Below are 25,588 nucleotides of genomic sequence, written 5' to 3'. Positions count from 1 at the left end.
GTGAAAGGGATTTCAGTATGTGTAAAAGGAGTTGGTGATTAACCATATCAAAAGCTTTAGATAAATCAATGAAGATTGCAGAGGAAAGAATATTTTTGTTATGGTTTTTGTTAATGCAGTCTGTGAAGGATAGCAGGGCAGTGGTGGTACTGTGGAAAGGTGTGAATCCAGGCTGATAGTTGGGAAGTAAGTTGTTATGGAGAAGGTGGTTAAGTAGTTGCTTATGGATGCACTTCTCCATTATTTTTGCAAGAGGAGATAGCAGAGCTATAGGACGAAAGTTAGAGAAGTCATTGGAGTTTTCACCTTTATGTAGTGGGATGATATGAGAAATTTTCCAGATAGATGGGATAGTTCCTTCACTTATGGTTCGGTTGATCAGAATGGAAATGGGATAGGCAATGGCTTTAGCTCATTTTTGCAGGAATTCTGCCGGGAGTTGGTCAGCTGAGGGGGTGGTAGGCTTTAATTTTTGGAGAAGGGAGCAAATAAAGGAAGTAGATACTGGTTGTAAATGAAATGATGGGGATGGGTTTGTAGTAGAAGAAGGCAGATTTGAGGTATCAGGAGATAGATGGCTAGCAAGAGTTTGGATGCCATCTGTCAAGAAAGAACTGAAGGCATTAGCAGTATGTGTGGGATTCTCGGGGCTAGAGCCTAGTGGGTTGGGAGTGATAGATTGACCTGGGTATAGAAGTTTGTTAATGCTAATCCAAAACTTTTGTGGTTCCTTGTGGTAGGTTTGCTGTAATTGGAGGTAAAAGTTATTGTTGTCTAACAGGATAGCTTTTTTTGTATTATTTCTAAGTTGCCTAAAGGTTTGGTGATCTGTAGGATTCTTAGTAGTACGCCATTTTGCCCATATCATGTGGACGAGGATAGGCTGGTTATAAATGTGGTGCACCACAGTACTGTCCTGTCATTCAGTAACTGAATAAAATGGAATCTAGTGTTAGGAAGCCAGAGTAAAAAAAGTATGGCTCCTGTACAGATGATTTAAGAAAAGTTCCACAAGTGTCATTAACATAAGAAAAAATGGTGAGTTACATAACCTTGATATCTGTTTTCAAAGGAAATTATTGCTGGTACAATTTCTATTTGTGTGCCAGCAATGATTTACTTCATTTGAGAGACTTATCCTTTCTTCGAGTTGGTATGACTGTGGTGTTGGTATATATCAGTTCAGGTGGGGGGAGGGTTGGGGGCATGACCCTACATATACAGCTGGGGTACGGGGGGGTGACCCTGCACAAAACACTCAAAGTTAATTTTTTGACCTTTTGTGTTCTGAGCCTTATTTTTCACTGTTTCTGATCCTCAGCATTTTGAAAATCAGCATTTTGTAATACAACTGAAAACTAAACCAGATATCCCATTGTGGAGTAAAGAACTGCAGACTTAGTTAATAAAAAATTGCTATGCGTTAAAATAAGCCCTCTTCCAAAAAACTCCAGTTATAATATTTTTGTAGCATTCTTATTTTGTGTTTAGCACAAACCCTATTCCATTAAACTTGTACTAAAAGGTGTTCATATTTAATTGATTATTTTATTTTATGCAGAAGGGAATTCTATGTGCTAAATATCTTAGTAGACATGCAGTATAATAAAAGTTGAAAAAAGGAAATATTATGAGAGTTGATTTTCTTTTATGGCTTCATACAAGAGAAGAAGTTAACTAAAAACCAGTAAAGCCTGTTATCAAAATGGAGTTGAATAAACAGCAAAACACACATTTCTGTATTAATATAAATAGAGTGAAAGTCTTCAAAGAAGTATAATTCATGTTACCTAATTAATGCTACACTTCTACTCTCTGGGATCCATAACTCAACCAAATGAAAAGGAGATGAATTCAGGAAGACATCATGTGGACAAAGCAGAGTTTGTTGTAAATAGCTAACAGACAGACAGAATTCTTTCTTGACAATGAGCCTAGCTTGCCTTTTGTAAAGGGACAGAACTAATAAAGACTTTATCCTAGTAGGAAGAGAAAATGTTTACTCCTAGATTTCCAGATAAATAAATAAGCATTCATCTGCTGCAGCCCATCTCAGGGTGAGAAATATAGCTGTTTATTCTAATATTCTGCCCTGTATATGAAAACCATTTAGTTTAAATTATTATTTGCAGTTCAGTTCAAGCCATTGCCGGCCTTAGACACAGGCCAACTAGGTGGCCGCCTAGGGCACTGCTCTAGCAGGGGCACTTTTCCAGTAATCTGGATGGTGTAGGTAGACCAGGATGGGGGTGCTGGGTGGTGTTGGGGGGGGTGCTGTGGAAACCTTTTGCCTAGAGCACCAGTTGACCAAAGGCTGGCCCTTGTTCAAGCTATATACAAGCCACCAAAGACAAGTACCAGTACTGACAATAGTACAAGTTAGAAAATGGCAGAATTCAGGAATGTATGGTATAAACAGTTTACCTTCAAAATGTTGACGGTCGGAACATAGAACCCGCTTCCTCGACCTCTGAACTGTGCCTTCGTAAAACCTCAAAGGCCGATGTTCTGAACCGTAAAATCTCACCCCCTTTTTGACCTATGTTAGCACTTTTTTCTAGGTGTGGCATGGTTGAAAATGTCGACATTTGAGGTTTTTTCGAATTTGTGAAGTTTTTTGCGGTTCGTGTTTCACGGAAACGTTTCTGTGGTGTGGCTGTTCGACTACGAACAGTCAACATTTTAAAGGTAACCAAGTATAAACATAATCCAACCTTTAAACTGGGTAAAAGAAAGAGAATTTACTTGGTGGTAAATAGATGTAAGGGAAATAGAAAGTCTACAATAGACAAATGGCAATTATCTACTATCCAAATTCATGTTTCTGTGCTTATATGTATTTATTTATTGCTGTTTGATAAGCAGGTAGGTGGACTGGTCAATCAACCCCAACTTATTTTGTCTGCATCATTTGTAATGTTTTATATGTGAACTATATGCTTCAGATATTGTACTGTTGTCTATCATCCATGGGTTATGTGGTCTTATTTTCTCATAGTATTGTTCTCATCTAAATAACATGGCCAAAATGTATTCATTCATATGTGTACAGTGGATATGGAACTCACAGAATATTTGTTTTCAGCACCTGTTAGGTAAGTTAATCATTTCTCAAGCTGACACTGTATTTTTTCTCTTCTTTTCTTATGCAGTTAATTGGTTTTGTATACGCCTGCTATGTTATCAGCATTTTCATGGAGGAAGAAGACACCTGTAAGTGCCAAAGCATCTTTATCTCTTTTCTTATGCTTTTGTCATGGGGCTTACTCTTGCATCGATATAACAATTACTTATTTAATTAGCATTTTCTAATTAAATGTGGTAGCAAAGCTATTTTTTATTTCTTTTTAACATGATTATATAGATGAACATTGTTGATATTATTTGTTTTTCTAAATATTCATAACCAGTTCTGTAATACAAGTCAAGAAAACACCCATATATCAAGTATTTCTGGCAGGGTACACATTCAAAAATGGGGATTAAATACAACACCATTGTAGTTTCAAGTCCCAGACTGGAAATATAGGTAAAATTACAATACCAGTACGACAGTACAGTATGTGGAAAATAAGACAGTTCTCAATTCTTTCTACATGCTACAGTGATGTTAGGATGACTTTCACAGAACTCAAAAGCATTTTCAGAAAGAACTTTTTAAAGATTGTGAGAATATTGCTGATTTGCTGGCTTTCTGGCCAAACTGTCCACATTACTATAACATAGCTTTAAGGTTACCTGTCACGACTTATGATGTCACCAAAATTCCCTCTCTCTAACAGTGGGTCAGATATCCTTTCCTGTCTTCCAAATCAGCAAGACTTGGGTGAAGAGTGCGAGCCACATACAAAATGAAGCCCCCACTCTGCTTTTGATGTTTTCTTCATTTTCTTTACAGCTTTTCTCAGCTTGTGAGATCATACTGATTAATTTCATTGTTGTTGCTCAAGCATACAGAAAGAAATGTCTCTCAGACTCCCGGAAAAAGTCTGAAACACGTTTTTAATTACCTGTTAGTACTCATTCTTTCTCCAACGTTTGGATGCAACCAACTTGGCTTGAGAATAATAAAATAAGGGGAATGTTCAGGGGCCTTACCTCCTTGCAAAAACACTTATTTAATGACTGTCATTTTGTTTTATTTGCTCATAGCTTAAGACACCTAACTACAGGTATTACAAGTATTTCTATAGTTGAGTTGTCAGATACAAGTATTTTCTGATTTTGCTAGCTCCAACGTATCAAAGTCTGAAAGTGAATCCATATATATATATATATATATATATATATATATATATATATATATATATATATTATTTATTTTATTTTATTTTACATTTGTTGACCGGGCTAGTCCAGCTGGATATATGTCCATTTTCAGTGAAGGCCTGGGGAGAAAAGCTCCGCAAATTACAACAACATAAAAGGTCAAGTCAAAAACAACAACAGTATAATTTGGTACATAAGAAGTTTTAACAATTATAGTACAAGCCTAAGATTATATATTTTATATTTCAGTAGGAAAAATGAATAGATGAATAAGACTAATACATTTGCATTAGAAATGGTGTAGTGCAAATCTTTATAACATATTACAAAATTAGAAACACCTAGTAATTTATGATAAGAGATACTAAGGTCTCACAAAAACCTAAGAAAGAAAAACACTAGAGATCAATAGATAGAGTATAGAAGTTCAACAAACAAGGATGGATTTCTAGTGATATTTAACACATAGGTTGTGATACTATATGAAGGTGTTTGATCATTCCACGGTATATACTTATTTACATGAGAAAAAATCCTAAGGAAGGTTAAGCTCACTAAAAATTAGTGACACAACACAAGATCATGATCATGGGAGGCTAGGAATTGTGGGAGTCTAGTTAATAGTTAGGTACTTAGTCTGGGTTAACACAGGGGCATAGCCAGTGTTATTAGAGGTAGGGTTTAAGTTTGCTTTTAAATAAGCTGACAGAGGATATTGAGGTTAGCTGGCTTGGGAGGATGTTCCAGGCTTTACCTACTATATTGGAGAACAAGGTGTCACCAGCTAAGTTATTGGATTTTGATAATTGTACAAGTAGGTTATTAGCTGAGCATAAGGTCTTGAGGTTATTATAGGGGATGACTAGGGATGTAAGTATGAGTGTATTTTGAGGTAAATACAGGATGTTATGGGCTACTATTAATTGATTGAAAAGTATTGAATTTGGCAGCTCTAACCATCCTACCTGATTTAGATTGATACAGTGATGAGTTCTATAGGAGGACCCAGCTGCAAATCTGGCAATATTGCTGTAGGAGGATGTAAGTTTACTCAGATTACTTCTACATATTTTGGTATAGATGGGGAGGCATAGAGCAAGGTAGAGATGAGGTGGGTACGAGCAATAGTAACCCTGGCTGGAGGTGTAAGAAAGGGTTTTATTCTATAGAGGGAACCTAGTTTCTTGTTTACTATTTTTATGGTGTTATTAATGTGAGGTTCAAAGGACAAGTTGTTATCTATTAGTACCCCAAGTAGTTTGGTGGTTGGTTCAGGAGATATTATAGTTCCATCATTTGAAGTAATAGTAAAGTTAAGTGGGGAGGTTCTGCGGGTGGGGGTAAATAGTAGCATTTTTGTTTTTTTGGGGTTAAGGATAAGCCGTCTTTGTAGGAGCCAGTTTTCAACTGTACTAAAGGTCATTTGGGTTAGTGACTGAAGTTCTGATTGAGAAGCAGCAGCGCATATGAGTGTGGAGTCGTCAGCGTATTGGATACAGTTAGCTTGAGGAATTACAGAATGAAGGTCATTTGTAAAGATGGAGAAGAGTAATGGGCCTAATATAGATCCTTGCGGGACCCCTAGAGTGACTGGGACGTGGGAAGATAAAGTATTTTCCCATAGTACAACCTGTTGTCTGTTATGTAGGTATGTTTGGAACCAGTGTATAGTATGGTTGTTCAATGACAGGTTTTTGAGTGTGTCTATAAGGAGGTGGTGATTCACCATGTCAAATGCTTTGGACAGGTCAATAAAAACAGCTGAGGATAGAGTATCAATATTACGATTACTGTTAATATGGTTAGTGAAGGATAAGAGAGCAGAGGTGGTGCTATGAAATGGTCTAAAGCCATGTTGACAGGGTGCTAATAAATTGTGATCGAGTAGGTAGGTTAACAGTTGTATGTGTATACATTTCTCCATTATTTTTGCCAAAGGAGATAGAATAGCTATGGGCCTATAATTGGACAACTCTTTGGAGTTACCGCCCTTATGCAGGGGAATAATGTGAGAGACTTTCCAGATTAGGGGAATAGATCCTTCAGAAATAGTTCTGTAAATGAGGATGGATATGGGGTAGGCTATGACTTTAGCAGCTTTTTGCAGGTATTCTGCAGGTAATTTATCAGCAGAGAGAGTAGTGGGTTTAAGTTTCTGTATGAGGTTACAGATAAGTGAAGTGGGCACTGGCTGAAAATGAAATTGATGAGAATTATTGGTAAAGGTTGTGGCACAGCCTGGGGTGTTAGCGGATAGCTGGTTGGCTAGGGATTGTATGGTTTCAGTGAAAAAAGTATTAAATGAGTCAGCTATTTGGATGGGATTGTTGTGATCAGAGCCAGAGGGAGAGGGAGGACTTGAGCATCCAGGGTGTAGGAGGTTATTGATACCTCGCCAGAATTTTTGGGGATTATTTTGGTTGGTTTGTTGTAGTTGGTAGTAGTAGTTTCTTTTATCGGCTAATATGTTTTTTTTTGTTTCATTTCTTAGCTGTCTGAATTGCAGGTGGTCTGAGGAGCTTTTTGTTGAGCGCCATTTGGCCCATTGTTTATTTCTTTGGAGGATTTTTTGTTTGGTCATTTTGGTGAGCCATGGTGCCGGTTTGGTTCTAATTCTAACTTTGCATAATGGGGCATGGCTGTCTAAAATGGTTAGAAATTTAGAGTTAAAGTATTTCACGGCATTATCTATTGGGCGGTATTTCAGGGGTGACCACTCACAGGTGACTAGTTCAGCTTGAAAGTGAGCAGGGTTAAAATTTTTGGTAGTGCGAATAGTTCTACAGATGGTAGAGTTTAGGATAACAGTTTTTGTTCTGATTAAATAGGTAAGCAAGTGATCACTTATGTCCTCAGGGAGGGTGCCTGTTTTATAGTTTAGTTGGGGGGTATTAGTGAGTATCCAGTCAAGGGTACTAGTTTTGTTGTTAGTTTTATTGGTGCGGGTTGGGGATGTTATAGTTTGGGTAAAACCATATAAGTTGATATGAGTAGAAGGCTGCTCAGATATACAGGAGTTCCAGTTAATGTTAAAATCTCCAAGTATAATGGTTTCTTGGGGGTAGTTACTTGACAGCCAGCTGAGGATAGCCTCTAATGTGTTGACGTTATTGCCTGGGGGAAGATAGACACATGATAGATATATGGCTTTGCTTTTGTTAAGCTGAATCTTAGTTAGAAGAATTTCTGCATTGTTGCAAAGTAGAGGTTTGGAGTCTAACAAGGTAACTTGTAATCCATTCTTATAAAGTATGGTTACGCCTCCTCCTTTTTTAGTGTTACGGTCATGTCTTATGATGTTATAGCCAGGGGGTAGAACTGCACTGTCTTGTATTGATGGATTAAGCCATGTTTCAGACAGACAGAGGATGTCAAAGGAATAAACATTAATAAGGGCATGCAGGTGAGCTATTTTGTTATTGATGCTACGAATATTAAGATGAGGTATCATGAGAGAGTTGGGGGGCTTGGTAAGTGTCTGTGTGATTGAAATTGTTGGTGTATCAGGCTGTATAGCTGTGATAGTGGTAGGACCTGGGTTAGGGTGTATATCACCATCTAACAGGGAGGGGACCTGAACTTTTAGGATGAGTTGTAGAAATTTAAAAATTAGGTTCTTATTTTTTCTAGCTAGTGGGTTACATTAAGAGATGTGATGGAGTCTATGAAATATGGCTGCTGAGTACTTAGCTGAGCAGGGGAGGTTGCTAACACTATGAGTGAAGCTGGGGGTAAGGACAGAGGTGTGTGTGATGTGGGTATGCAGTCCTAGGAATCTATGGTGTTCATAGAGAGTAAGTAGATAGGGAATGATAAGTATACTTAGGAGTAGTAATAAAGGTAAGGGTTTACAGGATCCTTGAGCCATTTGTTTAGGTTAAGGTGGTTAAATGTAGGGATATTTGTGGATAGAGTGGTAGGGTAATGGATAAAGGTAAATGAGTGATAGTTCTTTAAGGGGGAGGAGATAGGGGTAAAGTGAGAATATAATAGAGGTAATAGCACTTTAAGGGGAAGAGTTAGAGGTTGGTCCTAATGCATAGGGGTGTGGCAGTCAGAGTATAAGTTTAGGACCACTGGGGGTGGGTGAAATTTGGGGGCAGGGTAGGGGAGCTGAGTGAGCCCACAGGGCGAACGGAGCGGGATGAGCCACAGAGGAGTGTACATATATATATATATATATATATATATATATATATATATATACTTCTTACCCTATACTATTTTATGATTGTGCCTATATAATTGTTGTGATTTTGTGTAATAGTGTATTTCAACAATTGCAATGATAGAGCGGAGCAACTTAAAATATCAGAAATTCCTATATTTCCTTAATTCAGTTAGCTGTAAATTAATTAATTATACTTTTCTACTGTTTTCTTTCTGCACTGGTATAACTTAGATGCAGCATTTTACATCATCATCAGTCACCTTTTTCCCATTTTTACATGGGGTCAGTATATCACAGCCAGTGTGATCAAATCCCCTAAAGTCCATTCTCTGAGTATCACAGAAGAAGGAACAATTGCATTACCTGAGATTACAGAAAACTGAATATATTATAATATTGTAAAATATTTGATTATACTTGCATTTATATGAATTGGCCAATGTATTATATGATTAGTAATTGTATTTATATGAAATGGCCAATGTATTAAATGATTAGATCTTATTTTAGTAATACAGAAAGAAATATTCTTCAAGTTAGGATATTTGACAGTGTGATAGCCAATTTATTATGTTTACCACTGTATAACAATGTTTTCTACTCAGTAACTCTAGGATTGCACTTGGGGGAATTTATATTTTCTGTGAATATCTTCCTTATTACAGGCTTCAGAACAATTTACAACATAACTTCCCAAGTAAGTTTATCCCATCACTCTTGAGGTATAGAGGGTACTTGTATTATCGCAACCACACACTGGTAGCATTCAAGGCATTCTCAGCAACATTCCATTCTCGGTTAACTAACGTGCTGCCGAGAATGCCATGAATGCTGACAGTACGTGATTGTTATAATACATTAGCAGTTTTCACCCCCCTCATCTTTTAGAAGTTTGCTCACTGCATGTTTAGACAACACATAAAAAGAAAACGGCAAGTAGAAAACTGCAAGTGGTTTTAGTAAGCATTGTTATGCCGTGATTCTGACAGTGTGAGTGTTTTTTTTTTTTTACTTTAAAATACAGAGTACGTTCTACATATAGTTATTCATTGCGTAAAATGCATACTAATTCCCATTCCCTTATTCTGCCAATGTCTCAAAGTAATAATAATAATACTAACATTTTAAAACTGCCCCTATTTTTGGATTGTCTGCTGAAAATGGACAAGTATCCAGTTGGACTATCCCGGTCAACAAATGTAATGTAAATAAATGTAAATTTGTCCCTGATTGGGTTGGGTGACAGCTATGTGAAAACTAGCTGTAAGATTGTGACACTTTTTGGAGAAGGAAGCTTGATGGTTATGCAAATAATTGACCATTCGCTTGTATCCAATGACTGTTTTGTGCCGTTGCTTGTACTGGGGGAAACTGTTGGGTGTAAAGAGATAAATGAACAACCGCTTTTCAGGACATGAGTTAGACATCAGTAGAGAGAGTATGGTTTATATATTTTCACAACCACACACTCTCAGCATTCTCTGCAGCACGTTATTTCACTGAGAATGGAATGTTGCCAAGAATGCCTTAAATGCTATTAATGTGTGGTTGCGATAATACATAAGTACCGTATAGAGACCTTGTCAGACAGACCCACCAGCTCTACCTCCCTAGGTATCACCCTGTGTGTCAATGGAGAAACAACAACACAAGTGCTTATCTGGTGTCTTAGACATATATACACTGCTAAGGATAGTTTGACCTGGAGGGGTTCTGTGATCTTGCTGAATACAATGATCTTTCTCTGACTTAGATCACTGGCATCAGTGAAATCTAACTGCCAAAAATATTAAGATGCTCTTTTTTAAATTGTGTTCACTTCCCAGTGGAGATGATATGGAGTTTCTGTGTTTTTGCTATTTATTTGTTTTTTAAGTTTGTGTATCCTTGTAAAATACTTTCAATACCTTGTTTAACATATTATGATGGGGTAGGAAATTAATGAATTTTAAATATGCGTGTTTCTAATTTTCATTTATGGTTTATTAGTACTAATATATTTTATATAGGTGTCCATTTAATTTTTAAATATTTTATTGATAAATTATTTATTGTTGCACACTTAATTATTTTAAGTAACTAAAAGCTTCTTTTATGTTTGTTAGATTTTAGGAGCTAAAGATATAATATGTAATGTTTTTGAACACTTTCTCTTTAAATCTGGAGAAGAGGAAACATTGTGACTTTAACAGAGGTTATTTAAGGGCTAAATTGGGTGTAGTCGGTTTAAATTTTCTGAGGAAGTTCTGGAAGGTACCAGGACAAAAGTGCTAGTATCTCACTTTAATTAATGATACTTTTTTATTGTTCTGAGGAAGTTCTGGAAGGTACCAGGACAAAAGTGCTAGTATCTCACTTTAATTAATGATACTTTTTATTGTTTTTAAGTGTCAGTTTGTGAATAAATCTTTTAAAGGAACTTTTATCCGTGCTGGACTTGCTGCTGCTTTCTCTGCTGGTCGTTCACCATTTTGTTGGATTACTGGTTTGTCTTTTGTGTCTCTGGCTGGTTTTGGAACCTTCTTTAGATGTGTTATGAGTAACATATGAATCATCATGTCAAATGCCTATGAAAAGTTAAAAAGAAATGCCTGCTGTATATTAACCTTTCTCAGCTAGAAGAAACACCGTGAGCTTCATAATAGCTTTACTGTCATTAAGCCATGCTTTAAACTCCACACTGTGTTTCTAGCAAAATATCATGGCTAAGACACCTGTGTATAACTTTTTCAGAAATCTTAACAAGATCAGTAAGGATACTTATGGGTCAGTAGTTTTTAACTTTTACTCGTTACCTCCTTTTAGCCAGTGAATGACTTACTTTGCCTCCATGTGGCTATAACAAAACTCTGAGTCAAGTTTTTGTTTAGAAGTATCATAAGTGGTAATGCAATAAAAACGGGAGCCTGTCTTATGTATGCAGGTGACATGTTATCTAGAGATGTTGAGCCATAGCTTTTCCTGTTTACAAAAATTATTTTCATTGTTCTGACTGTTAGTACCTAGAGACAGATGGAGTTGTCACAGCAGTCCCTGATGTCTATGACTGCATATTTCCAATAGTCTATATAATCTGTAATTCTAAAGAGGTAATCCCTGGGTACAGCTGCTGTCTCACAAGTAGATTTATCTGTTTTTTTTTTTTTTCCTCAGAACATTGACAGATTCCTGACATTATTGCTTGCAGTGCAGTATACCAATCCTACTTGGCATAATGTACTTTCAGAATGGTATTTGCTCCTAATAACATGATATGCACATCATTGTCATTCGTCTCTAATTTTATTACATTTATTCCAAGCTGCTTTCCTTTCAGGTATGAGCTTTCTGTACGCTTTGTTAAAGCAAAGTATTCTGCATGCTTCTGCTCTAATTTCCCAGACTGCTGAAGTGCAGTTCTAGAATGATTTCTATAATAAACGATAGTGGTGACTAGTCCAAAATGTTTCATTTTCTTTCTATCCATTAAGGAAATAATTAAGATGTCTGATACGTGGAAAAGTTACCATTGAGGGAAACTGCATATTGCCAGACAATATATGTTTGCAGGTAATAACTCACATGGCTGACTAGTGCAGTGAAGTGATCTGATGTCCTTGTTATTACCCATGTCAGGTTGTTACACCAGCCTGTCTTGTTGCCAGCATTAGTTACTTTAATGAGCTGATCATAGCTGAGTGACAAGAAGTCATTTATAGTCTCTAGGTTTTGCTATAGTTGCCACGGTATGTTAAAATCTAGAGGCGTAACAGCTCACTGGTGCAATGTTTATCAGATCTGGATAGGGTAGTATTTGACACCACATTGGCTTTATTTTGTTTTACTTTTGTGAATCATCTGTTCTGAATCATTTGTTCAACTACATGAACTGACACTTTTATAGTTTTTCTATCTAGTTTATCAAGAGGTCACCTGGCATGCCCTTTGGAACTTAGTCTTTTACGACCAATTATAGTCACTCTTCCATCTATTATGAAAATATAATCCTTTATTTAAGCTAAATAATCAGGAAAATACTCCAACCTATTGTGTTTGTATAACTATATTCATGTCTCTGATATTACAAGGACCTCTCTGGTTTTGTTGCCTCAGCACAGGCCTCAAACTCCAGAATCATGCTATATCAGCTTTATGCATTATGATATAGCAGTTTCATGCCTGTTGTCTGCTTGAGGTTATCCTTTGAAATCAGTTAGTAAAATCTGAATATCATTCCTGGTCTTGGATTGATTTTAATGTCTCCTGAGTAATGGAGTATTAATGGATATAACAGGAGACTTTTCAAGAAATGCTTGGAAGTTGCAACGGTGTATACATAACGAGCCAGTAGTATCCTTTTTCATGTTAAAGAACAGTCACACAATAGATAGCACTGCCACCTCGCAGCAAGAGGTTCTTTGGTTCATTTCTTAGTCGGGGTACCTTCTGTGAGGAGACTGCATGTACTCATTCTGTTCATGTGGGTTTTCTCTGGGGGCTCTGGTTTTCTCTGGCATTCCAGAGGCAACCAGTGGAGTGGATCAGGAGCATTATGTTGGCTATAGGTATGAGAGCATGTTTGTGTGATATTTTATTTATTTATTTTATTTAACATTTGTTTACTGAGATAGTCCAACTGGGACAGAACCCATTTTCAGCGGAGGCCCTGGGAGAAAAGCTCCAGTCAAATTCTTCATATAATAACATAGTAACAAAACATAACATAGCATGCATAACATAAGTATATACAAAACATTTGGTTACAAACAGGAGGACATTATTTTTAGGGAAAAAAAATTACAGCAAAAATAATAGTTATCTAGACAAAAATAAATTATCGCTGACATGTACCTATCATGATAAACATTGTTAACAATACTTTAGTGGATATGGAAGATATGGCCAGTAATATACTTCTGTTTCCTGGCCTTTACCTTAAAAACTATGTAGGTAGTGGTGACTGTCCACAGGATCATACTAGTTGTCAGATTCATCTTGTAAGGCAGCAGACAAGTGAAACATAAGCTTGGGAGACTATATTATATCTGATTACCAATTAATGTAGACTCAACTTCCATAACTTCCTTGAATGTTAAGAATGTATTTTTAACCTTTTTTCTTGGGGTTTCACCTAGGACCCTTCTGAAAAGGCGCATTACCCAATAGGTTAACCTTAATCATTGGTCCATATGCAAATATTAGGCTAGCTGCCCTTCTGGGCCATTTTAAGTTTTGCCAATTTCCTTCAGAGGTAAGAATCAAACCTCATACCCTGTGTCTGTGAAGTAAACAACTTAACCATTATGCCAAACCCCAGCAAATATATATCAAACTAAATTTGTCATAACATTTGTAATAGTATATAGACTTCCTGTATACCTCATTGATTCACAAGTGGATGAATTTTTAGTTAGTTCAGTCCAGCTGTCCAGTTTTTAACCCGACTATCACTTTTCATAGAAAATCACTGCTAGTACAATTTATGAGTGCGTACTTGCAGTAATTCCTTTGTTTTACAGCAATTTCTTTTTCTTTGTGTTTGCATAACTGTGGACTGGAGACAGTTAGTTTAGCTAATTAGAGTAACCTGTATATATGTTTACATAGATTATAGACACAGTTGAGTTCATCACAGTTGAACTTAGAGACTTAAGTCCTTGGTTGGTTGAAAATTAGTGATGTATAGGTGACAAAAGTATATATTATTCTTAGCATCTTTTACCAGGTTACCAGCAAGTGTTGCATACATACTTAAGATTACTACTGTTAGTACTAATGCGAGGATTATCTGTGTGGGCATTTTGCTGCACTTTTAATAAAAGATCAGAGTTTCCAACATTGAAATTATGCCAGTCTACAAACAAGCATGAAATCATCCACATGCCACTTTCATTTGAAGGAAATATTCCTTGCAATTGTTTCAGTAAAATCAATGGTTGTACATGCAAACTTCAGATGTATCTTGACACAGAAAAGCTGTTAACACAGATATTTCAAGTTCCCCTGAATCTGTGGGACTTAAGAATAAACATCTCGGAAGTCTAAAACTATACACTTCAGTTTTTCAGCTTATGCTTCTCCACTCATTTTGAGTGGCAGCTGCAGGAAAATAATAAATATCATACAGAACAGTCCCAAATTCCTGACCCAGAAATACAAATTATGCAGTTTGTAATTAATAGCCACCACTAAAGATGAGTCTTTTCAAGAACAAAAATCAATAGCCTCATATTCAAACTTTAGTTATATCTTGACAAAGTAAGGCAGTTAGCACAAATGCTTAAAGTTCCCCTGAAAGGGGCTTTAAGCAATAGCTAAAGAAGTAATTAATAAAAGCTGGAGAATTATACTCCTCCATCATTTCAAAAGTTCCTTGAGTTGGCCACTGAAGTCTTTAATAAAGAAATGAAAGTAATAAAACTGAGAAGTGAGAAAGTTTTCCTGACTTTAAATATTAAACAAAATTGAGTCATTTACTAGAAGATAAGGGGTGAACAATGTGTCAATAATATTTAGAAGTAATATGTCTTGATACTAACTAATGGAATGAAATTCAAAAATTGTATATGCTTTGCCATCAAACTTTAAAACAATCATTTTTGGATAGATAATATCTGCATTGCTCATCGGAAATTGATACTTGAAAGTGTATGTGAGTTTTCAAATTTGAGTGTTAATCCAGGTGCTTTACAATTAGTTAATAATAAAATGTTATGGGTATTAAAGAACTTTATTAATAAATACTAGATCAAATTGTATTAGAGATACAAATTGGAAAAAGTGGAATTTTATATTTTTCTGATAGCTTATGCTCAAGGATTTCTTTGAAAGCAATACTTTTAATTATATGATAGGGTTGTCAGGAAATTGTATAAATTATTACATTGACTTGTTTTGAATATGAAGCAGTTTTTTGGGTAAATACTTTTGTGCAGAAATATGACCTAGATAATGCTGGTTGGATTGTTATGCAAACTATTAGATCTGTATTATTAGCTTGCATGTTTATTTATTTATTTATTTTTGGTGACCTGAAAAATCTAAAAGGGCATTACCCCATTTTCAATAGATTTCAGGGAGAAAAGGCTCCACTTTTACAAATCTTAACATAACTAATATATTTTTACAGATTATAAAGACAACATAGAACAAAATAAAATATGTGTTTGACTGCAGGACTACATGACTTGTAAATAAAGTATATGTGTTGTATATATGTTCAAGGTGAAAAGGACATACAAATTTTACATAATTTACAAGCATGGTAACAAGACAGCTATCTAAGCAGTAGCATTTCAGACTTGCCAATGTGACAGTTAGTTTAGCTAATTAGAGTAACCTGTATATATGTTTACATAGATTATAGACACAGTTGAAAAAATAGTTGCGTAAGCAGTTGCATTGCAACAATGAGTTGAACAGGGCACCTGAAAGTTTGGTAGTTAGAGGTTGTTATGAGGTATCATATTGACAAGAAAGGAAAGAATAGGAGAGAAGGTAGAAATAAATGTGAAAAGAGGCAATAGTTGGGAAATAGGTTTATGACATGAAATGTCTAAGGCAGGTAACTAGTTGTAGTAAAGGAGACACAAGGAAGGAGTGATATGGAATGGGTGATTACGGAGAGCCATAGTAAAAAGGAGCAATGGTGTAGATTTTAATCAGAAGAATAGAATAATGCAAAGTCTCTCTTTTTAGACTATTTATATAACATTATAAATGAAGAGGTCAAAGCGAAAAATAATGTATCCAATATATATAAGATAATTCTTAATAACTATACATCTATTAAGTCTTTAAAGCTAGGAGTGTTTTAGGGAAAAGTAATTTAAAAGAAGGTGATTATGATAATTATGATGACAATAAAGCATTAATTTTGAAGTGACAAATTTTAGTTTGCACCAGAAAATCTTCTCATATATATATATATATATATATATATATATATATATATATATATATACATACGGGTCTACTTCAGTAGACTGAAATCCTACTTACCCAACTTTCAAAACACCGACTTAAAAAAAACGAAACTCTAGAAGACCAACTGCTTGGAACACCAACAGATCACTGCGGGTAAGTAACCACTCTCCCAACTCCACAAACACACTAACACTGAAGCAAAGAAAACCTGCCCATGTGGGGGGTTTTACCCCCACACCCCCCCAGCTAAATACACCAACTCTGAGATCACACTACCGTGGAGGTAAAAGGGCAAAGGTCAACATGTTGGCCAAGCAGTTACTTACCCAGAGCGATCTGTCTGTGTTCCAAGCAGTCAGTCATCTGGAGTTTCAGGTTTTTCATCTTGGTCTTTTGAAAATCAAGTAAGTGGGATTTCAGTCTACTGAAGTAGACCCATATGTATGTATGTGTATATATATATATATATATATATATATATATATATATATATATATATATATATATATATATATATATATATATATATATATATATATATATATATATATATATATATATTTATATATATATATATATATATATATATATATATACACACACGAAGTATATTTAACAGTTTAACAGTATATAAAATTAAAATGTTTAAAGTTAAAGATGCAATTTGCTGGAGATGTAATAAAAATACGAAATGAGACTAGCAATCTCTATTTTATGATTGCAATAAATTAAATACATTTTAAGAAGATTGTCAATTTCTTTTTAAATTAATGTGGTTGTTTATTTGCAAAATGACTAGATCTTTTTAAGCAAATTTATTGAATTATCATTTAAGGTATATCCAAGCATGCATTTGCATAAAAGAAAACAAACCATATTAACATGTCCCCACTTACAAACATTATACATCACATATATTCTTTTGTATAACTATCAATCCAACATTACATAAATTGCTCAATCCCTAGCTTCCCTTAAACCTTACTCCTCCTTCTCCAAAATATTCTGAATGTATTGTTCTCATCATTCCCATTTTTCTATGTAATTTGCTCCTACTCTTTTCTAAAGATCTCACTTTTAGTTCTTTTATCTCTGCTACAATATTCAGTATTTTGAATACAGTTGGTTTAGAGTTTGATTTCCATTTCTAGTAATTGCTTTTTGGCAGCCATCAAAAGTAAGCTTAGTAAGGGCTTACTATGTCAAGGCAATTTAGATCCTTATTTATACTCATTTGCTCACCCAATATTTTGGGCAGTGTACTCTGTAGGAAATCTTTAAAGTCTGCCAACTTATTGCACTCCCAATACATATGTTCCCACTTTTTGTCAATACTCTATTTTACTAAAAAAACATATTTTCAAATGTTTCTAGAGTTGGCAACCAATGTTTTTAATAAAGAGATGGAAGTAATAACAATGAGAGGTAAGAAAAGTATTCCTGGCTTTAAATATTAAGCAAAATTGTGTCTTTTATTGGAAAATAAGGGTTGAACATTGAGGCAATACTATTTAGGACAATGAGTCAATAATATTTATTTTGATATATTGTATAACATATTTTTATAAAACTGGAAGCAAATATATTTGTTTTAAATTTGATATTGTTTGTACAACTATATATATTTCATAACAAATGGATCGTCATTATGGAAATTTAATAAAAATTTGTTTAAAAACAAAATAAAAAATCAACATTGATTCCTCAGATATGCCTGTATCCCAAGTGTATAAAAGTCCATATTCTTAGGCAACAGTCCTAATCAAAAATGTAAAAAGCTTGATTTTTAAACTCAGTTTATTCCAAACAACCTCTAAAATATATGATCATAGTTCATGTATAATATTTTCAAATATATTTTTTGTCGGGGTATTGGGATAAAACAGGTCCACTGGTCCTAAAACCTCAAGCCAGGAAGGGGTACATAGCCTATAATTTCAGCAGCATTTCTCTGTCTTATAAGCTGAGTATAAATACTCAAATTGTTTTTCTCCTAGAGATAGAGATGGTATTGAACTCCAAGTAGACTTGTTGTTACAGTTAACTGAATTTGTAAAGGTACTCAGCTTTCTTTCTGTACATTTGCATACTTACATAAAAATGAAATAGGGTACAGGTAAGTGATTCTAGTAGAACAGTAAGGAGAAAAAAAGGTCCTATGACAAAATGAGAAAAGATGATGTTGCTAAGTCGACCTACAAAAAGTCATTGAGGCTGCCAGTTGAATGAAGGATTCCAAGGCTATTAAAAGAATGAAAAAGCCCATACAACGTTTGTTTTTTTCTGATGTCAAGAAAATAAATTATTGAGAAGATTAAGCCCTACTAGATGGTATATGATGTCATTTCACAATGGATCATATATATATATATATATATATATATATATATATATATATATATATATATGTGTGTGTGTGTGTGTGTGTGTGTGTTTATGTATTAAATAGATATTTTAAGTATTGTTTACCCTGGCATAGGATGTCACTTCACAAATATGGATTAGATATATGCTTTAAGTTGCAGATTAAGCAATGTTTGACCTGAACCCGACAAATTTAAGCTGTCAGTTACCCTTTGCTGCAGAATGAAAGTATCCTTTTGTTGGATGAGTTCTCTGTTTCTGAGACAAACTGATCTTTTAGTGATGACTTCTGGTTAAGTAAGATGATGTTCTGGCCCAGGTTCATTGTATGTTGACAGCTGCTGTCTTTAGCCATTTAGCTCAACAGTGTTTAACTGGTTATTTGATACTGAATTCATTTACCTGCACATGCAGATATGCATCTGTACCTGCGGACTACTATGTCAGTATATGCACTATACCTTGCCTGTGACTAAGATCAGTCATTGACCAAAGAAACATCAGTCTGCTCACCTCCAGAGTGATTTCCAGAAGTCAGTCTAATTAGATCCTTACTAGCATTCTGATAACACAGATTGTTCCCAAACTCATACTATGTTGAAGACAGACAATTGTGATCCAAACTAGGCCATGATTCACTAAACAAACTGTAAAGAAAGTCCCAAAAATGGAGTAGTTGGTGTAAGGAAGATACATATACTGCTGCATCTGTTGCTTAACCAGATGTCATTTACAAAACTTTTTTTTGTTTTGCATTTTGTAGCTAAGCTCATATAACTTTAACGTTCATTACTTTTGTTCCTCATAGCACTGATCATTTTTTTCTCCTTTTCAGAATTCAACCTCATTGCATTGTTGATGTATATCACGTCCAAGACAGAATAATTAGAAATAGGGGTATTTTTTATGTCTTTCAGTGACATATTTATTAGGCTTTGTGCTTGTGCACCTGAATACTGAATCAGATCTTTTTCATAATCTATAAAAGCAGAACTCAATCCTATATATAAAAGCAGCAAATACTGATATTAGAGCACAGCCTGGAATTCTTAATTTATATCAGAAAAATTAAGCATACAAATGGAAGGACTTAGTTAAAGTATTAAGTTCATGCATCCATGCAATAACATTGCTTCAAAAAGTGTATATAGAAATTATACAGATGGTATTAAACTAGCTCTTCAAATAAGTTGTCAGAACTGAGTGAGAATAAAGGAGGAAACAAACAGATTAATAACCAGACCTTCAATGGCAACTTCCATTAATATGAAGAATGTACTGTTTGTCAGATACAGAAAACTGAAAACCCAACTTCTCATAGGTGTCTAATTAACAGAAGGCATTGAGTATAAAGGTATAAGGGAAATCATTTGTATCTAGTTAAAAATTGAATCCAATGATAGTGTGTAAGGAGGTAAAACAAGTGAAGCATACATATTGAAGTATTTTATATTAAAAAAGTAGAGGCATTAATATTATTATTTTATATATATATATATATATATATATATATAAAAGGAGAAATAAATCTTAAATATGTATTTGGTATATTGCTCCCATATTATTAAAAGAATAATATAAGAAGTATTCAAATGATGCAGAGAAAATACATCAAGTAGAGGTGCAGTTAGGCCATTCAGTACCGTAGCAGAAGTCTTCATTTGGTATACCCCCACCTCCTCTGTGGGAAGACTAAAAACAGTTTAAGTAGTCTCGTGTCCATCAAAAAATCCATGTTAATCCAAAAACTGTAATCTTATCAACTTTCTAAATATGCAGAATAATATTTAAAATCGGTTCTAATTCTGAGCCTTCCCCACCATTATATTTCCTTTGTCCATGAACTTGCTAGTGCAAGACCTGTAATGCTAGTAACTTATATTATAATATTTAAAATTCATCTCAGTTCTGAGAGTTTTATTTCCTCTCATTACATTTTCTGTAGCTTTCTCCCTGATTCTTGTGCTAAGAGGTTCAAAGCTATGATGTTACACATGCTTACCTTTCCTGAAAGAAGTCACCTAGTCAGTCCATTCAGATTAGAATCCTTACCGGGTCCAAGACAAGCTATTTAAGCTTCTCAGGGAAGATCAAGACTTTTCCCTAGTCTCAGGCTGTCCCATCCAAGCTGAAAAATAAAATAAAATAGCACTAAAATTTAGCATTATTTCACGGTAAATTATTTTTTCAGCAGCACATGAGCAATTCTCCATAAATTTAAATGTTGCTGTTGCCAGCACCAGTGTAAATACCACTAATCATTTTACATTGCCCTGCCCTCTACTCTAAGTGCCCCAGTGGTAAAGCTTCCCAGTGCTTTGGAGTGGCACCTGAGGCTCCTCCCATAAGTCAGACATAAGGATGAGGGCACATACTTTCCTACTGAGCTAAAAGGAGGTGTGGATCAGCCAGGATCATTGGTATTGTAAAATGGAAAGCAATGGAAAAGCATATGTAAGCCAAACTTTATTTATTTTATTTATGTATTTACTTGATTTAACTTAATTTTACTTATTTTTATGGAAAAAAAATAAAATTACTTACTTTGGGAAGCACCAATTAGTTTGCCTATATATACTGGCAGCCAGTATCATATTTACTTGTCTTGTTACTTGATTTGACTAATATTTATTTATTTATTTTCTTGTTTTATTCCTTGTTGACAGGTAGGTGGCTGACCTTTGGACCCTTTTCAGCCACAACCCAGTTGCAGAAGGTACAAAAGTACAAAGAAAAGATTCAAGTACAATATTTCATAGATTACACAAATACATAAAATATTATACATCTTTTCCATGGGCTAAAATCTTCTGTGGTCCAACAACCTAAAACCATTTGAAGTAGCAAGGATTCATGTAAATTGCTGTCATGCAAATGAAGGCTTGCATAGTGTCACAGTTGGCAAAGCTGGGGAAAGTCAGCTCGGCAAACCTGTGCCGAAAATTTACTATGAATAGAAACTGGAGTCAGGAGAAGAAAGAGAAGCATCACCTAAGAATTGAAAAAAGTAGAAAGTTATGAAAGAAGCAGGTAAAGCAGAGGAAGACTTAAGGATTAATTGTGGTAAAGTCCTTAATTGATAGGAGTAGAAGGTAATAGAGTACTATTTTAATACAAATGTTTATGCAGGGCAATGAATTATAAGTTAAATGTACATTTTTATAATAGAGAGACACTCCCTGTTATCTGTTATGAGCCTTTAGAAGTTATAGCTTATGTGTGAATATACAAACAAGATGGAGGATTGTAGCTGGGAGGTGGATATTATCCTTTGTCTTTAAAGGAAGAACACTCGTATGTGGTTTTAGGTATTAGAATAAGCATAAATTGCTCATTGTTCATCTTTCAGCAATTGTTAAAAATATATTGCTTCTTTGTGGAATTCACCTGAGGAGCTTTCTGTTGGACTAATAAGGATTTTATTAGATATGTAAAGTGCATCTTACAACACAACACATCTTTAAAGCAAACTCTTCTTCAGCATCAGAATGTAAAAGTGAGATTATGTCACTCTTGAATAAATTTTGGCAACAATTTATGTTATACTGTTCTTCAATAGTTTTACCCCTTGTTATTGTAGGCATCTTGTTCTATGTGTATATGTTTGTAATAGCAGTGGATGTCGCATATGTATAGCTGAAGAGTATTGTAGGTTCTTGGTTTTCTCTTTATAGGATAGATTCTTTGTTTAAATTATTAATAATTTGTAGTTGTATCTTATTTTCTCTAGAAATGCTGTATTTAGGTTCATAGGTTCATAGGTAGGTACTAGGCTATCGGCCCAAGGGCCTATGTAAGCCTAGCCAACAAGGTTCCCTGGCTTACACCACCCAAGAAAGTTATTTTCCTGTGCCACTGTCAAGCAGAGACACAGAAGTGATCCCTGGGGTGTATTTCCTATTTCCCATCCACTTATCAAGATTTTTCTTGAAGAGTGCTGATGAAGAAATTTGCTAGACATAGATGGGTAGCCTGTTTCAGAGTATGGGCAGTCTCTGGGACAGGAATCTATCTCCTCAGCATGTCCTGTTTATTGTGGTGACAAGGTTTAGGTCCCTAGAGCTTGTAGCTTGAAGGGATTGGGATTTCTTTAGGGGTAGTATGTCCAACAGCTCTGGGTTTGACATAACTTTATATGTTAGGAAGAGATCACCTTGGAATAGGCGATATGCTATGGAGTAAAGCTGGAGTTTTTTGAGGCGGCCAGTGTAGGGCATTTGTTTGAGGCCAGTAATCCTCTTTGTGAGGTACTTCTGTGGTACTCTATAATGGGTCTAATGAGTGTCGAGTAGAGGAGAATAATTACCTTTTTTTGCTGAATGAAAACCCTTTTATGATGAAGTGTGCCATGTAGAAGGACTTCCTGACTACTGTGGCGATGTGACTATCAAAGGCGAGACTACTGTCCACCTGTATCCCAAGGTCTCTTATCACACTTTCAGTGTTAAGTAGATTGCTGCCTATGTGGTAGTTCATGGGTACAGAGTTTTTACCAAAGGGGATGAGACTGCACTTTTTGGCATTGAGCTTGAGGCCATGGCTCTGACACCAGGCATCTGTCTCGGCAAAGCCCTTCTGTAGGATGTCCACATCATTTGGGGAATTGACTATAGCTCCTAGTTTGCAGCCATCTGTGAACTCTGTTAGCCAAAGGCCTTCTGTGTTAGCCTGTACTTCAGAGAAGTAGATACCAAACAGGAGAGGTCCCAGGACGGAACCCTGTGTTACTCCACTTGCCACTGCTTTGAGGTCAGATTTGGAGTCTGCAGCTTTTACAGTGTGGGTTCTATCAGTGAGCCAGTTGGCAACCCATCTTGTGACGTAGGGATTTATACCTAGTTTAGTGAGTTTAGCTATAATTCCAGAATGGAGGATGGTGTCGAAAGCCTTGGCGAGGTCAAGATAGGCTGTGTGAACCACCTTACCCTCATATACGACTTTGGTGACTACCTCAAAGAAGTCAATCAGGTTCAGGAGGCATGATCTGCCTTTCACAAACCCGAACTGGGTGGGATCCAGAGTTTGGAGATTACCAATGTCTTTGTTTATGAGTTCCATGATGATAGGTTCCATGGCCTTGCAGACCAGGCTCTTCAGACTAATAGGTCGATAGTTCCTGGGATGAGTGATGGCTCCCCCTTTGTGGAGTAGGATAACTGTTGCTGTGTGCCATTCAGTGGGCACAAAGCCTGATGCCAGGCTATTATTGGACATGGTGCTTAAGTGGGGAGTCAGTTCGTTCTGAAGTTCATGTAAAATGCAGCCTGGGATGTTGTCCAGTCCCATGGATGCTGTGTTTGTGGCTTTAGAGAGTGCAGCTTTTACCTGAGTAGTTGTGATTACAGGGACTCTGCATTCTTCCTGTATAGATATGGGCCCTTTAGGGGGTGAGGGGGGGGGGTAAAGTTAGCACTGAACATATCTGCCAGGATGTTGGCAATATCAGTTGGTTCTGTAATTTTTCTTGCCTTTGTGCTGTAACTCAGAGCAGATCTGGGTGTCGCCATCGAGATTCTTGACATAGCTATAGAATGCTTTGTTGTTGTGCTTGGAATTAGTGGTGATTTTGTTTTCATAGCTAGCTTTGGAGGATCTTATAAGGGATCTCAGCTTCTTACTGAGGTTGACCAGGGAGCTCCTCCACTCATGGGATTTTACTCTCTTTTGCAACAGTTTCTTCCTTCTGTTGTACAGTTTGTTTATGGCAGGGGACCACCAGATTGGCTTCCTTTTTTTGCAGGATAGCGTCTTTGTTCTGTTTGGGACAGCATGATCCATGCACTCGTGTAAGTGCTTATAGAGTGCATTTGTGTAGGATTCAGCAGTTGTAACTGTATTGCCCATCTGCATGGGAGTCATGAAGTTCACCACTTCTGTCTTAAGAAGCATGAAGTTGGCTTTGGAGAAATATTTTACTGTGGTTTCCTTAATGGGGGGTGGGGGAGGGATGAGGATATAAAGGGTGATTAGCTTATGGTTGGATCGGACCAACGAGGAGTTGACTTCAGGTGTGGAACACCGGTCACTCATGTTGGTAATGACTAGGTCTGGGATATTGTTGCCCCTGGTGGGGGTGTGGATAAGTTGATCCAGGGCATTGGAGTTTATGAATTCCAGAAAGCGTTGAGCTAAGGAGTTGGTATGCCAGTAGTTTTCTCAGTTAATGGTGGGGTAGTTGAAGTCGCCCATTATTAGAGTGGTTGAACCCTAATATTTTCCAGTACATCAAGAAAAGAGGAGTTTGAGTCCTGGGGCATGGTGGGGGATCTGTAGCAAGCTACAGTTTGGATTGCAGTTTTGCCCAAAGTTAGTTGCACTTGGATAACCTTGGATGCATTATGCTGAGCATCTAGCCTGGAGGTGTGAATATCCTTAATGAATATGGACACACCTCCGCCTTTGGTGTTTCGGTCCAGGTTACATGGCCGAAAAGTGTGGTATGAGTTATAGCCTGGTAGTGCAGGGGTGCTCTCTGGAGCCTTGAACCAGGTTTCAGTCACCTCACAGATATCGATCTTCTCCATTTTAAGGAGTGCCTCGAGTGAGTGCATTTTGAGATTTAGACTTCTAGCATTGAGTAGCATTACCCTCAGTTTTTGCTTGCCTGTTCCTGTTATGGTGGTGAATTTGTTATTTGAACCTTGCCTAAAAAAGGCACTATAGGGGCAGCAAGAGCCTTAGCCAGTATTCGGAATCCCAGGGGTGACAGGTACAGGCCATCTCTGGCAAAGCATCGTGGTCTGTCGATCATGTCATCCCAAGCAGACAGATACTGGATCCCCTTAGAATGACACCAGAAGCTTAGCCAATTGTTGAAGTCAATCATTTTGTCCTTGTACTGCGGTATCATTCTGGGCAATGGCAGAATGCTACTCAGGG

At 36.1% G+C, this 25,588-nt stretch overlaps 1 protein-coding gene across 1 annotated transcript in view; it reads left to right on the top strand.

Moving 5' to 3' along the window:
- NKAIN3 (sodium/potassium transporting ATPase interacting 3) overlaps positions 1-25,588 on the top strand; it is a 2,685,286-nt gene that overhangs the window by 2,115,548 nt on the left and 544,150 nt on the right. Inside the window, exon 4 of the mRNA XM_044065469.1 lies at positions 3,153-3,213. Within this exon, the coding sequence (XP_043921404.1) occupies positions 3,153-3,213 (61 nt within the window). The remainder of the gene's footprint in view (positions 1-3,152; positions 3,214-25,588) is intronic.

Source organism: Protopterus annectens, chromosome 3.part0 (assembly GCF_019279795.1).
Source record: "Protopterus annectens isolate FY-2018-M chromosome 3.part0, PAN1.0, whole genome shotgun sequence".
Classification (NCBI taxonomy): Eukaryota; Metazoa; Chordata; order Ceratodontiformes; family Protopteridae; genus Protopterus; species Protopterus annectens.
Note: the sequence above shows the minus strand (reverse complement) of the source record. Positions and strands in the feature narration are given on the sequence as shown.